General features: G+C 39.3%; 1 protein-coding gene across 1 annotated transcript; it reads right to left on the reverse strand.

The window, feature by feature from the left end:
* Nucleotides 1-4,361: 4,361 nt before the first annotated feature.
* On the reverse strand, nt 4,362-15,927 carry LOC130990904 (uncharacterized). The gene is made up of 7 exons (XM_057915132.1): nt 14,729-15,927; nt 14,447-14,575; nt 13,897-14,341; nt 12,943-13,518; nt 12,885-12,901; nt 10,086-10,374; nt 4,362-4,487 (listed from the first exon to the last, which is right to left on the reverse strand). Exons 1-7 carry the CDS (start codon nt 15,925-15,927, stop codon nt 4,362-4,364), a joined length of 2,781 nt encoding a protein of 926 aa, XP_057771115.1.
* Nucleotides 15,928-16,131: the final 204 nt, after the last annotated feature.

Consider the following 16,131-nt stretch of genomic DNA (forward strand, 5'->3'; position numbering starts at 1 on the left):
TTTTCTTCCTCGTCATTTCTTTCTTCTTCCTAACCTCCTTCTATGCCTTCGCCTTCTGCATCCCCATGACCCCAATATCTTCCTCATGCGAACTTACCTTCGCATGTTATGTGCTTCCTTCTTTTGTTCGTCCTTCTTTTTGATGTTGCCAAAAAAGGGAAAAGAAGAACAATCTAATGGACTTAAGACGGATAAGCAACATGATCATTGGACTCTATTTCATCCGATGATCATGAGGAAGATACGCCAAGAGGAAAAGACCTCAATTCAACGGAACACAAGTGAGAGTGGAACAAGCTTAGGAACATTGAAGACACGAAGACAGAAGATGAAGATCAAGAAGTTTAAGGCGCAGCCAAGCAGACTGCTGGAGTCCATGGTTTACCCATGATGTTTTTGTTTTTCTTTTTACTCCAATGTAAGTCTTGCACTGTACCTCGACTGATGGCTTATCAGTCTTATTAATGAAATGAACTTCTTTTTGATCTCAACCTGAACACAATGACTCTTTGTCCAGGCTCTGATTATGGTTTTTCTGTCTTCTTTTAGTTCTGTTTTAGAACTGTTTTCGTTCTTGCTCTAAGTACAAGTTGTTTAGGTTCTATTGTTAAGGGGGAACTGTTTTCACCCCTTGTTTAGAACTTGTACTGTGAGTTCAGTCTTTTTGTTGACTAGAACTGCTGTGTGGTTTTGGCATCATCAAAAAGGGGGAAATTGTTGGAAACCTTGTGGAATATCCTAACCCTTGTTTTGATGATACCAAAAATCATAGGACTTATTTGTAATAGACTAGAATCGTTTTGAACTCAAGTGTTAGAGTTCGTTTCTAGTTTAGTTGCGGTGTCGAAGACTGAAGACTGGAGTTACCAACTGAAGTATCAGTTAAAGAATCAGTTGAAGACTGATTATTTAATGCGCGCAATGGACTGATACTAAAGTCAAGTATCAGTTGAACATTCCTCCTATGACTGATCTTCCAATGTTCAGAGGAAGCCACGTACGCACAAGTACAGCCGCATTAAATGCAAAGATCTCAATATCTTATCTCTGCAGAGGTCATTCCTATCTGGTGGTTACTTTTTAGAGATGTCACATGTCCTGTCCATCAAAGAGAGCCGTTTCCACACAGACAAGGAACCTCGAAGATTGAAGCCTCAGCCCAAATTCGAATTGCTCTCCAACGGAAGAAATCTTGAGGACGATTTACGCCAACGGATCTATTCAAGAGTTCTCCTATAAATAGCGCTCGAGGATCACTTCAATCTTCACCGATTCAACGACATAAGCTGAAGCTCTGCCGAAATTGCTACTCAGCCTAAAGCTTAACCGCCCAAAGCTTGAATCGAAGAAGAGAATTACAAAGCCAAAATCAGTCACTGCTGATTACATACATTCTCTTAGACCCTAGGCATATATCTGTGTACCCAGAAGCCAAAGGTCAAACTTGCTTCAAAGAACTCTTTCTTTGTAAGTATAGTTGGCACTCGTTTAAACCTCTCCCCCATAAGAGTGTTTGAGTGATTCGGAGTTCAGGAAGGTACTCTGAACTCTGAGTGGAAAAGTCTGAGCACGAGGTGTGCTTAGCAGGGAAATCCTACGCGAGGTGTGTAGGTGGGGAAATCCTACGCGAGGTGTGTAGGTGCTGAAATCCTACGCGAGGTGTGTAGGTGCTGAAGAGAGTTTATCTTCAGTTTACGGTTTGCCGTGCACCAGGCAAGCACTTGCGGAGTGGATTGTTGGTCTGATCAACCAGCCGTGGATGTAGGAAAGGGTTTTTCCGAACCACGTAAAAGTCTTTGTGTTATTTACAGCTTTCAGTTTTACATTCATACTTGTGCTATTTCTATTGATAAAACTGAACACTGACTAACAGCAAAGAGAAACCTTAATCCAACTATCTGCTCCACCGAGGCTATTCGAAACTAAGTTTAATTTCCGCTGCGTATGATATCAATCTGACTGAACTATCCTCTGATAGTAAGGAAGAGTGATATCATCTTTATCTTTGCAAACACGACTGAAGCCCTTACTTGGATCAGTTAAGTTTCAGTAACTTAACTGATAACTCTTTACTGAAGAGCTTTCAGTATCAGTCGTCAACCCTGTTGGTCAAAACTAATTTCGGTAAAACAGGTGTCTTGTTTGCATGCAAAGTTTCGCTTTAATCTCTGACTGAGATCCCTCTGATTGAGGTCGGTAGATTGTTGTAAAAATAGTCTATAGGTGTATTTTTCACCCCCCCATACACCTATTCGAGACCCCCCGGACCTAACAATTGATATCAGAGCAGGTTGTTCGCAAGAACTATCTGTTTCTGACTAGTCTCTATTTGAACTAGATCATTTGTCTCAATGGTCTCGAAAAAGTTTTACTCTTTCTTTTTGTGCTTGCTAATTGCTCTATCTGCCATTACCTGTTCTCTCTTTTTTGATGGAGACTAACCACAACAGATTATCTTCTCTACCTATGTTTAGTATTGAAAAATACGACATATGGAAGTTTCGGCTTGAAAGCTTCCTCACCGCCCAACATTGCCGAATGTGGGAAGTCATCACCAGCGGTCCGATCACCATCACCGAAACCATCAAAAGGGTTCCTGCTGATCTCCGTCAGGATCCTTACGATGATGTACAGCCCAAGTCAATGGCAGACTTCACCACAGAAGAAAGGAAGCAAGATGAGTTAGACAACCTCGCCAAAAGTATCATCTCCGGCACTGTTCCCGATAAGCATGTCATGAAGATCATCAAGTGCGGAACAACAAAGGAGATGTGGGACATTCTGGAAAGAATGTGCGTAGGTTCTGAGGAAATCAAGGAGAATAAGCTATCCATAGCTTGCCAGAAGTTCGACTCCTTCCTCATGCTCAAGAATGAATCTGTCGAGGAAATGGAACAAAGATTCAATCTTATATTAAATGAAGTTCAATCCATTTCCAAAGACAAATACACTCAACGAGAAATCAACCTGAAGATTCTTCGAGCACTGCCACGTGGAGAATGGCAGATCTACTCAGTCGCTCATCAGCATAAGCCAGGATTCAGTCAGCTCCCGACAAACAAGCTTTTCTCCGATCTCATGGCAAATGAGTTCGACCTTTTTGGTATCAGTCGTCAACCCTGTTGGTCAAAACTAATTTCGGTAAAACAGGTGTCTTGTTTGCATGCAAAGTTTCGCTTTAATCTTTGACTGAGATCCCTCTGATTGAGGTCGGTAGATTGTTGTAAAAATAGCCTATAGGTGTATTCCCCCCCCCCCATACACCTATTCGAGACCCCCCGGACCTAACATCTCTTGACCTAACACGTTATTTGAGAATTGTGTACACATATTAGCTGACCTGGTGGGTTGATCTCCATCGGGCACTAATCATGTATGAGGCGTTATAAGGGTGCTCGATGGGATGTGTTCCGGAGCATTGGGTCCCAAATGGGAACTTGGCTGGGTTACGCACTCAGTTCAAGTAAGCAGGAGTAATGGATCCGTCGGTGGCTAAAAGGTCCGGGATCACAGCGAGTAACGGAAAGGGAGTGTGACAATTGCGCGCAATATAATAAAATGTTTTAACATGCTTAGAAGTTATTTCAATTTAAAACCTTCTAAGTCATGTCAAGTATAATTGGATAAACTGCTCTTATGATTATGAAATGTTTATAAAATGCTAGCCCACTAAGTACATTAGTACTTAGCCCAAAATTACTTTCAAATGTTTTCAGGTTGATTGGTCGGTGCTGACGGGGCAGAGCTGAGGCTAGGGTTCAACTCCGTATTTTGTCTTCCGCTGTTGCATTAGCTCTTATTTGTCTTATGTTTCTCTATCTTAAAACCTTTATGTTAAATTCTGAATTATGTTTCTTATCGAGTGTAGACTCTCAACTTCTAGTTCTATGATATTTAATGTTGGTTATCAGAAGCATGAAACCAAACTTGTGATCCTGAAGTTTCGAATGTTGTTGATTGATTAGTACCACTTGATTTCTATCTTTCTTCATTCAAAGGGCGTTGCCCAACCTTTTATCCTATTATCTGAATTTCACAAGGTTTTTTCCTTGTTCATTTCTATGATTTTAGTCGCACCTCGATTTTAGTTTATTCTTTCAAGAATTGGGGTGTGACAATAAAATTCGTACATTGAAAAATGTTTTTATTTTTATTTTAAGAAGTGTTTTCACGGTAAGCCTTCCACACACACATATATATATATATATAGGGGTGGGCTACCATGAAAACATTTTTAAGTGTATAAAATACGAGCAAATCATGTCTGATGAGGGATAAGATCCTCTTCAGCGCAGGACTCTTGGGCCAATGATTATTCATGCATAATATTTATTATTTATTATTATATACGTGGAGAGAAACTAAATAATGTAGGCTTGAATGAAGACCTGGGACAACCAGGGGAACTCAAAGCACCGACGCAGCTGAGAAAGCATGAAATTCCACATGGCCTGCACAGCTCCATCAGTGATTATTACTGCATAAGCCTGCGCAAAATTTTACCACTTAGGGATACATCTGCGCAGATCGGGGAGCTTCATCAGCTCAAACTACTAAGTTGTGTATGTGTAAGATCGCGAAAGGGAGCATGTCTTGGCCTCAAAAGCCTGCGCAGTCCATCTTGGATACACCTGCGTAGATCACCTAACAACCTTCTAAACAGAGGTAGAAAAGTTGCAAAGTAGTTAGAAAAGGACGATCGACGTGATAATGACACCGGAGGGGCGTCCGTGCATGAAGAGTGCGTGTGAAGAGCAAAAATGTCATTGTACGCTTACCTTTGTAATGTCTATAAATACCAGTTCAGTCATTGTAATCCGATTATCTCTTTCATACTAATAAACTTGGTTGGAATATAAAAAATATTTGGAATTTGGCTGTGAAGAATTGTTCTCAGTGGAGTTCTCTTATTCTCCGCGATTTCACCATAACATGTTTCCTTTCCGATCATCGACTTTATATTGGAGGGTGGGATGTTCTATCAATGTCCATTAGATCATAGTGAATTAATGGCCCAGATCAAATTATATGGAGATCCAAAATTCATAACTATTTCCCTTGCAATTCATACATATTTCTTATTACGAACTGAAAGTACTTTCGTTACGAATTATATTCTATGCATGAATCTGAAATTCTTTTATTACGAAATATGTTCCGATTAGGCAAATTTCAAGCCACAAGATCAATCAAGATCTAATAGACAAGATTTGTTCCTATTTTATACATTTAAAAGTGTTATTATTTTAGTCCACCCATATATATACACCTGATGTGTGTGATTTAGTTGTCTAAATTTGAGTTATTTATCGTGTGATTTTATTTGATATTACCCAAGTCGTTGGTGTTTTGGCGCATGAATTGCGTGGATGGAGAATGAAGATGGCAGATGCCGGGAGATGATGAAAGTCGAGAATTTTGATGAAGTTGGCATGATTTTGAAGAGATAATTAGAGCTGGGCTTGGAATTATTTATTTTATATTTAGTTAAGCCTTAAACTCTTGTTTTTATTTATTTTTGGGCCTTTGTGGTGTTGGCCGATTAAGCCCATTTAGTGGGCTAAGAGACGATTATTTGAGGGATTAAATCCCTTGACCTTGTGCTCCACTCAGCCGCCAAATAGGGAGTATTATAAATATTAGAGGATTAATTTAGTTTTGAGGGGAGCCGCAAGTTTAGTAGAGTTAAAAGTTAGGATTTGTTTTTATTCCTTTTAAGCACTACACGTTTTTAATACTTTTGGTGTTAGTTAGGTTTTTAATTGGGAATCATCAAGTAGCACACGTTTCATTTAGCTTAGAATTACCTTGATTTTGTTGGCTTTTGCTTGGAACTTGGCGTGGGGAATTATTAAAGTACCAGTAGACGATTCCTTCGATTTCTTCTGGGTGGTGATTTATTTTAATTTCAGTTGCAATTTATTTCCTGTTTCATACTTACTTTTATTTATTTGATTGTTCTTAGTTTAATTATGAGTAGCTAAATCTTTAATTCGGCGAGCATAATGAAGTATTGATTTAATAACCTGTGAGACTTAATTGGGCATATAATTGATTCCTATTAATTTCGATTTATTCCTTGTGTGTAAAGACAATTCTGATTTTATTTAATCCTGATCAACTTAGGTTTAATTGGATTACAGTCAATTTGCACCTCCAATCCGTAATTGTTGGAATAGGGCTGATTAGTGATAAAGCTACCGTGTTCGTAGTAGGAATAAATTGGTGGATTAATTATTACTAGCGTATCTAGGATAATTGGTCTAAATTAGGTTCCTTCCTCTTAATGCTATTAGAATATTAAATCTATGTCTGGCGTCTCCAGCTAGGTTATATTTTAATAAGGGAAATAAGCAGGTCTGGCGTCTCCAGCTGTTTATCGATACAGTAAGTAGGAATTGAGGTACGTCCGTTGCGTTTCACGGTATCCTATAACTGGTTGGTTGATAGGGATTAATTAATCTTTGCGTCGATGATCAGAGTCATTAAATTAATATGGATTTATTCGAGTCGAGTTACCTTTTCTTTGATTTATTTCTAGTGTGATTTTCGCTGATTTATTTATTTTCTTAGTAAATTAATTTTTCTATCACCTTAAGGCGTGGTGGCTACACCAAAAATTAGATCTTTAGGAATTTGATTGCAATTACCCGTTCTCTGTGGTTCGACCCTGCTTGTTACTATACTCATTTAATTCTTGGTAAGATTGCAGGAATTATTTGGTGGAATATGACGTCCACCAAATTGGCGCCGTTGCCGGGGAATTTGAGATTGCAATTTGAGCGAATGATTAATTAATCCCTATCAACCAACCAATTATAGGATACCGTGAAACGCAATGGACGTACCCCAATTCCTACTTACTGTATCGATAAACAGCTGGAGACGCCAGACCTACTTATTTCCCTTATTAAAATATAACCTAGCTGGAGACGCCAGACCTAGATTTAATATTCTAATACGGAGTAGCATTAAGATGAAGGAGCCCAATTTAGATAAATTATCCTAGATACGCTAGTAATAATTCATCTACCAATTTATTCCTACTACGAACATGGTAGCTTTATCACTAATCAGCCATATTCCAACAATTACGGATTGGAGGTGCTAATTGACTGTAATCCAATTAAACCTAAGTTGATCAGACTTAAATAAAATCAGAATTTGGTGATTGGAGAGATAAGGGTAGGCTTGGTGATTTCTTGGAGTGTTTGGGGTACTAATTGTTAACATCTAACATTACTTTGTCCGATCAAAAAAAAAACAGAATTATCTTTAAACCCTAGGAATAAATCGAAATCAATAGGAACCAATTTTATGCTCAATTAGGTCTCACAAATTATTAAATCAATACTTCATTATTCTCGCCGAATTAAAAAAAATTAGCTATTCATAATTAAACTAGCAACAATCAAATAAATAAAAGCAAACATAAAACAATAAAATAAATTGCAATAAAAATAAATCACCACTTGAAATTAAAAAGAAACCGTCTGTTGTTACTTCAATAATCCAGCCATCAAGTTCCAAGCAAAAGTCCAAAAGCAAGAAAAATTAAACACCTAATCTAAAAGCAAATAAACGTGTAGCACTAGAGATAATTAGAAATAAAACTAAACACCTAACTAAACTAACTAGCAGCTCTACTTCCTAAAAAAAAACTAAACTAAACACCTATATATATATATATATATATATATAAAGTTGGCTGCTGGGGGAATTCTCCAAAACAAGGGAATTAATCCCCTAATCACCAATCAGCCGCCCACTCCAAAAATTGGGCTGCCAAATTCGAATCAAAAGGCCCAAACAAATAACTAATCAAAAGTTTAGGACTTAATTAAATTTAGAACAAATACTCTAAGCCTAAATATTTATTCTCCTCCAAAATCAACTGCTAATCTTTACCAACCAAATATTTATTCTCCTCCCATATATATATATATATATATATATATATATATATATATATATATATAGGGTTGGGTTCCGGTGGATCCCTATGCTTATAATAGATCCGTAGATCCAAATCTAGACCACACATTTATGACATGTGGCGCATCAAGATGGTGACACGTGGCAAGGCATTTCAAGGCAAAATCTGGAGAGGGGTAAAATTGGAATGTAATTTTCGAAATTCAAAAAAAAAAAAATTATATTTTCTCAAAATAGGTATATTTTAGACGCATAAAGTTTCATACGAGAATGCATGAACTTTCATATAAAAATGCATAAAGTTTCATATAAATATGCATAAGATTTCACCCCACCCCAACCCCACCCCCCACACCCCAGAACCCCACCCCACCCCAGAACCCCACCCACCCACCCCCCACCCCCCCCACCCACCCACCCCCCACCCCCCCCAAAAAAAAATTTTTTTTTTTTTGAAAATCAGTTTTTAAAAAAATAAAAAAATAAAAAAAAATTTGGGGGGGGTGGGGGGGTGGGGGGGTGGGGGTGGGGGTGGGTCGGTGGGGGGTGGGGGTGGGCCAGCAATTAGAAAATCAGTTTTTGAAAAAAAAAAAAAAAAATTTTGGGGGGGGGGGTGGGGGGTGGGGGGGTGGGTCGGTGGGGGGTGGGGGTGGGGGTGGGCCAGCAATTAGAAAATCAGTTTTTGAAAAAAAAAAAAAAAAAATTTTGGGGGGGGTGGGGGTGGGGGGGGGGTGGGTGGGGTGGGGAGGCAGGGGGCAGGGGCTGGGGTGGGGTGGCGAAACTACCAGATTTATTAAAATGAAATGCATTTTTTGTATAGTTTAATGCATTTTATGTGAAAACTTTATGCATTTTTGTTTGATTTTATATGCATGTGAAACATGCCTATTTTTGGGGGGTGGTAATAGGGAGGGTTGGGGGGTGGTGTGGGCTGGATTGGGGGGTGGTATGGGGTGGGGTGGTGAAAATACCAAAACTGGAAAAATTAAATGCATTTTTCTGTTCAAAGTTATGCATTTCATGTGAAAACTTTATGCATCTTTGTGTGAAACTGTATGCATCTAAAATATATCTATTTTGAGAAAATCTAAAAAAATATATATATTTTTTAATTATTAAATCCGAAAATTACATTCCAATTTTACCCCTCTAGATTTTGCCTTGGAATCCTTGCCACGTGTCACCATCTTGATGCGCCACATGTCATAAATGTGTGGTCAAGATTTGGATCTAGGGATCTATTATAAGCATTGGGATCTATATGATCTCATTCCTATATATATATATATATATATATATATATATAGGCTAAGATTCAATGAAGAAGGCCTAAATGTAAGAAAGAATAGAGAAGTAATCTCATCCGTTGATATTATTTTAATCTAACAGACATGATTTATTCACGCTATATATTTGATGAACTTTACTGTAAATTCTTATGAACTCGTGGTTGATCTGGTGTTCAATTCTTGGTTGTAGCATCTTTTTTAACAAATTAAATAGATTTGTGAGTTCGTCATTTATATTGAAAAGTTCAAAGAATTAATTGAAAAGTTCATTAATCTCATTTACAACTTCTCCCTAGAATTGAACCCTATATATATATATATATATAGGGTTAGGTTCAATGAAAAAGGCCTAAATGTAAGAAAGAAGAGAGAAGTAATCTCATCCGTTGATCTTATCTAATCTAACGAACATGATTTATTCACGCCATGTTCAACGAATTTTTTTGTTGAACATTCGTGAACATATACAATATTTTTGGGGATTTTGGGTTTCGACCCCCCATATGTTCAACAAAAAAATCCGTTGAACATGGCGTGAATAAATCATGTTCGTTAGATTAGATAAGATCAACGGATGAGATTACTTCTCTCTTCTTTCTTACATTTAGGCCTTATTCATTGAACCTTGGCCTATATATATATATATATATATATAGGGGAGAGTTCAATGGAGACCACTCCCTTATATAGAGAATGAAGACAAATCTGATTCCTTGATCTAACTTAATCTAATGGTGGTAATTTAATTGATTAAATTTATTAATTTTAATTTATTTTATAATCAAAAGGTTAAGCATGTCATTTTCTATTTAATCCTAATCTCACTCACTCTCTCTCATTCACGCTCTCTCTCTCAATCACTCTCCCCCCTCTCCCGCCGCCTCCCCCAATCCCCTGTTGCTCCGCCGCCTCCCATCTCTGCTGCTCCGCCGCTTCTGCTCCGCTGCCATCCCCTCCATTCTCCCTTCCACCGCCTTCCTCCCCTATCGCCTCCATCTCCTCCTCCTTCTGCTGCTCCGTCGGCGTCGCAGGCGGAGGATTCTCGAGGTTGTGCTGCCCCGGCGTCGTCAGGGTGAAGCCGATGAAGACGACAATGGTAGAACGCTCGTGGTGGCGACCGCCGTGCCGCGCCGTCGCCGGATTTGCAGATCTGCATATCGTCAATGAAGTGTTCGTAGAAAATATCAATGAACATTCTGATGTTCGTTAATATGTTCGTAGAAAACCAATGAACATACTGATGTTCGTCGATATGTTCGTAGAAAAATCAATGAACATACTGATATTCGTCGATATGTTCGTAGAAAAACCAATGAACATACTGATGTTCGTCGAAATGTTCGTAGGAAAACAATGAACATACTAATGTTCATCTATTATGTTCATTGACGGATTAGGTCCCAGAATGGAAAAAGATGAATTTTCGGGATTTGTTCAATGGGATCCCATATTTCAGTAGATTTGAGTGGACGTTTTTGCCCTTTCTGGATTAAATAAATATAATTAACCATTATTTAATTACATGAAAAATCAAATCATGAAATAATCTGGATCATTGATTGGATTGAGATGAATGGCCTTGATTTGGTCTTCATTCTCTATATAAGAAATGGTCTCCATTGAATGCGACCCTATATATATATATATATATATAAAGAGGTTCTAATAAAAACCTCTGTTAAAATGAGAACTAGGAACCTAATCTTGACCTTTTAAATATTAGATCTAATGGTTAGGATTTAGTCAACAAAAGAAACTGTGCATCTAGTATATTTTACTGTGCACTTAAAAAATATGCAATTTATGCAATTGAAACCAACAATGCAAAATACTCAAGCAAATCGAAATTGTGCATCTATGCAATTGAAATTGTGCATCTATGCAATCAAAATTGTGCATCTGTAGTTTAATCTCAGCCCTCTATTTTATTTAAATCAATGGCTTTAAATTGGTTCCTAGTTTTCATCTTAAGAGGGGTTTTTATATTAACCCTACCCTATATATATATATATATATGTGCCCTTAGTTTGCTCAAAGCGGGTTTAACGAGGCTCGGCCCTTAGTTTGCTTCTCTGTGCTCTCAAGGGTGTTTCTGTCTTTGGTTTTCCTTTTCTTTAATAAATCTTTACTTCATATATATATATATATATATATATATATATATATATATATAGGGGGCCGCTCCAATGAGACCCCATAATTTTAGTGAGATCTAGGGCACGGTCTGGTGCGTTTATTTTATCAATCCTATGGCTGATATTGTATCTGGAGGGTGATTTTTTTTCGCAGGGTTCGAATCCTGGAGGGAGCAGAATATTTTAAATTTTGTTATTCATCAGCATATACTGCATTGTTCATCAGTATATACGGCCCTGTTCATCAGTATATATGTCTTATTCATTACGAATTTTTTAAATTTTATTTTTCATCAGTATATACATCTTGTTCATTAGATATACGTTTTGTTCATTAGTATTATATGTCTTATTCATTGTCCTAGTGTTTCACGAAAATTATGGGGTCTCACTGGAGCGCGCCCCTATATATATATATATATAGGCCAGGGTTCAATGAAGAAGGCCTAAATGTAAGAAAGAAGAGAGAAGTAATCTCACCCGTTAATCTTTTCTAATCTAACGGACATGATTTATTCACGCTAGGTTCAACGGATTTTTTCGTTGAACATATCGGGGTCGAAACCCAGAACCCCCCAATATTGTATATGTTCATGAATGTTCAATGAAAAAATCCGTTGAACATGGTGTCGATAAATCATGTCCGTTAGATTTGAGAAGATCAACGGATGAGAGTACTTCTCTCTTCTTTCTTACATTTAGGCCTTTTTCATTGAACCTAACCCTATATATATATAAAGAGGAAAAAAGAGAATTTGAAAGCATCGTTCAGTATGTTGATGGTGATGTTGAAATCAAGTTCAAGTCTAGAAGGTTTCGTCTTAAATTAGATATGAAGAACTTTTAAGTACTTCTAGAGCTTCTACTTCCTCTGTTCCTTTATCTAATTAAAATGCGATTTTATTAAAAAAGGAAAAGAAAAAAAACCCAAGAAACCCTTGAAAGCACAGGAGAAGCAGACTAAGGGCCGAGCCTCATTAAAACCTTTCTACGGAAAACCCATAGGGAAAACCCATAGGGAAAAACCGTAGAAAGGAAAAAGAGTATCCGTCTAAAAAAACGAAAAGAAGGGGGGCGAGAGCGGAGGGTTAATTTTCCGGAACTCCGGCCTAACCATCGTCCCCAAACCAACCCGGCTCTCACCCCGCCAAAAAGACCAAACCGAGGCAACTGGCCGGTGATACGCCGTCGCCAAGTAGCCCAGAAAGGAAAGCTATACGGCCGGTGAGACTCCGTCGCCGTTAGCTCGAACAAAGAAGACAAAAGGTAAAACCTCGGCCGGTTATATTCCGTCGCCGAGATTACCACCCAAACAAAAACCGAAGAAATAAAATGAATAGTTTCGGCCGGAGTGAGGCCGTCGCCGGAAACTAAAACGCTGTGAAAACTCCGATTGCGCGATCTGCCCAACAAGCAACGACCACGCCAAAAGCAACTCTACAAACCAAAGCCACAGCGCAGCTCATCAATGCAGCCCCTCCAAAACTCCCACGATCGCCATCCAAACAAAAAACTTCCAGCTAACCTGCGATCCGAATATGACTATGACAAGAAATATCCAGTCTAACAGCATCATGAATCACCTCAATCTCATGAGGCCACCAGCCCTCATGTCGCTCATCTGCGGCTAAAATATCAGCCACTTTATTCCCCTCGCGATAGATATGAGAAATTTGAATTTGGAAATCCTTTAGGAGCAAAAGAATCTTTTTCCAAACAGCCGCAAAGCGCCACGGAACCGAGGTTGATCTCTCATGCAGGAGATGCACGATATAGGTTGAGTCAGACTCAATCCAAAGTTGACGCCAGTGTCTTGCATGAGCAATCTGAATTGCCGTAATCACAGCAAGAAGTTCAGCTTCTAACGCAAAACCGATGCCTCCTTTCACATGAAAGCAACCCCTAACCCAACTGAACTTATCTCTGAAGACACCTCCGGCACCGATCTTGCCAGGAGCACCAAGCGCCGAGCCGTCGGTATTAACCTTAATCCAATTATTGACGGGAGGCCACCAATAAACATTGATAAAGTCCGGAGGAGGAGACGCCCGCGGTCTGACCCCAATCTTTTTAACCACCAAAAGATCATCAAAAGAATTTTGCATTGAACCTAATTTAGTGAAATTATTCTCCATATCCAAAAAATCTACCTTGACCACCTGCAGGATACGCATAGGGGCAAAGCTCTCATCCTCAAAAATGCATCTGTTCCGTTGACTCCATAAACTCCAAATCAAAGTAATGATTCCTGCTTTCCATAAGCAAGCAATCTGAGAACTCATCTTCTGATTTCAAGTGTGAACAAAGAAACTGTGAAGGTCCGAAGCATCCAACATATGAGCCTGCTGAAACCAATCCAAAAACTTGTGCCAAAGAGGGCGCACCTTCGAGCACTGCCAAAAAATATGATCCATGGACTCCCCCTCAGCCATACAAAAAATGCAACGATTAGGCATAATCAAACCATGCTGAATAAGCCTGTCAAAAGTTGGCATTCTGCCATGAAGGATCCGCCAACTAACCAGAGAATGACGTACCGGAATATGCTTCTCCCAAAGCCAAGTCCCCCATTTGACTTTAGGAAATCTGTGACAGTGATGAGAAAAAGCGAAGGCCGAAGTAACATTCCCATGAAGAGACGGCTTCCAATATCGAATATCAGAATCATCACCAACCGGAGCAAGAAGGATCTTACAAACAATCTCAGGGAAGGTATCCGCAAAACTTTGAGTAAAATGCCAGATACCATCATAAAAGTACTCAGCAACCGACTGAGTAAGAAAATCTCGCATGAAGTGAGGCACACCACATTTATCAGCCATCAGAAAACCCAGCCAATCATCTGTCCAGAAGTTAACCAATTGGCCATTACCGACACTACAATAAGTATCACTGATTAATTGAGGAATTTCGCTGCGGAGACTCATCCAGATCGAAGAAGGGGCAGATACCGCTTTAGTCTGACCGAACGGCGTGAGATACCTGTCACGCATGATGTCATAATCAAAATCCGTACCACAAATAACTTTCCAAGCCCGTTTCATGAGAAAGCAACGATTTATCATAGAGAAGGATCTAACATCCTACCCACCTTCCTCTTTGATAGCACAAATTCTAGCCCAAGCCACCGTGCAGTTGGGCTTCTTCTGAGCATTCCCAGTCCAGATAAAGTTGCGACAATGTGCATCTAACTCCTTCAACAGAGAGCGAGGCCACCTGTAAATCATCATCGAGTGAGTTAGAGAACTCTGAATAACAGATTTAACAAGACATATCCGACCCGCCATCGATAAATGCTTCCCACGCCATCTGGAAAATTTATTCACAATCTTGTCATGAATCGGACGCAAAAAAGAAGCTCGAGTTCACCCCACAAAAAGAGGAACACCTAGGTACTGAAAAGGCAGAGCCCCCATCCGAAAATCCAGGTGATGTTCAATGGCCCGTCTCAAAGATTGAGAGACCTTATCAGAAAAGAAGATATTGGACTTAGCTGGACTATAATTTTGACCAGAGATCGAACCGTAAAAATGCAAGATGTTCCTGATTGTAGCAGCATTATCCACCGTCGCCTTACAAAACACAAGAATGTCGTCCGCATATAAAATATGCGTAGGAAATAGACTTCCACGTCTCATACTCATGGGAACAAGATGACCGGAAGCAACACAATTGTGAAAAAGAGAACTCAGAACATCTTCAGCAATACCAAACAAGATAGGCGACAGAGGATCACCTTGCCTAACACCCCGGGAGCAAGCAAAATAGCCATGAGAGCTGCTGTTATATAAAATAGAGAGACGTGCCGAACGAAGAATGATTTCAATCCATCTCACAAACTTACTGTCATAGCCTCCCACTCTCAACACTTTGAGAAGAAAATCCCAACGAAGAGTATCGAAAGCTTTAGTGATGTCAATTTTACATGCCATATTAATGCCACCCCCGGTGCGCCGCATGCAATTCATCCCCTCCGAACCGAGCATAATGCAATCATGAATCGAACGACCACTAATGAAGCCAAACTGATTAGCTGTCACATATCTGGCAGACACAACACTCAATCGCGTGGCAAGGATCTTGGGAATAATTTTATAGAAGAAGTTAGAGAGCACAATTGGTCTAAGATCCGTGACCGATTGGACTTCATCTTTCTTGGGGAGCAGAACCAAACGGCTTGAATTACAACCATTTGGTAAGTAAGATTTCTGAAAAAAGGTGCGAACCGCCCTAAAGATATCCTCCTTGATAATCCCCCAACAGTGATGAAAGAACTTTCCAGAGAAGCCGTCAGGACCAGGCGAACTAGAGGCATCCATACCAAAAATAGTCGCTGTGATCTCATCCTCATCCGGGATTTTTGTGAGGAGGGCATTATGATAATCATCAATAACAGAATCAATATTCGCCTCAATCTCCACAATGTCAACATCAGCATGATTATCCTCTTCAAAAAGATTGGAAAAGTATTGCACAATGTGCTGACTGATCGTGACCTGATCATAAACCACATTACCCCCAATATTAAGGTGAGAAACCACATGAAGTTTTCTCTTGTATCTCAACATACTGTGGAAGAAGGCAGTATTTCTATCACCATCATGCAACCAAGTCACTCTACTTTTCTACTGTAGCAAACTATTCTGTCTGGCGAGGGACGTATTAACTTTAGCTTGAATAGTCACTTCTGCGTCAAAAAGCTCCTCAGTGTAACCTTGCGACGCAATCTGACCCTGAACATCTAACAACTCCGCATTAGCTTCCGTAATCAT

The sequence above is a fragment of the Salvia miltiorrhiza genome, chromosome 6, assembly GCF_028751815.1.
Source record: "Salvia miltiorrhiza cultivar Shanhuang (shh) chromosome 6, IMPLAD_Smil_shh, whole genome shotgun sequence".
NCBI classification, from domain to species: domain Eukaryota; kingdom Viridiplantae; phylum Streptophyta; class Magnoliopsida; order Lamiales; family Lamiaceae; genus Salvia; species Salvia miltiorrhiza.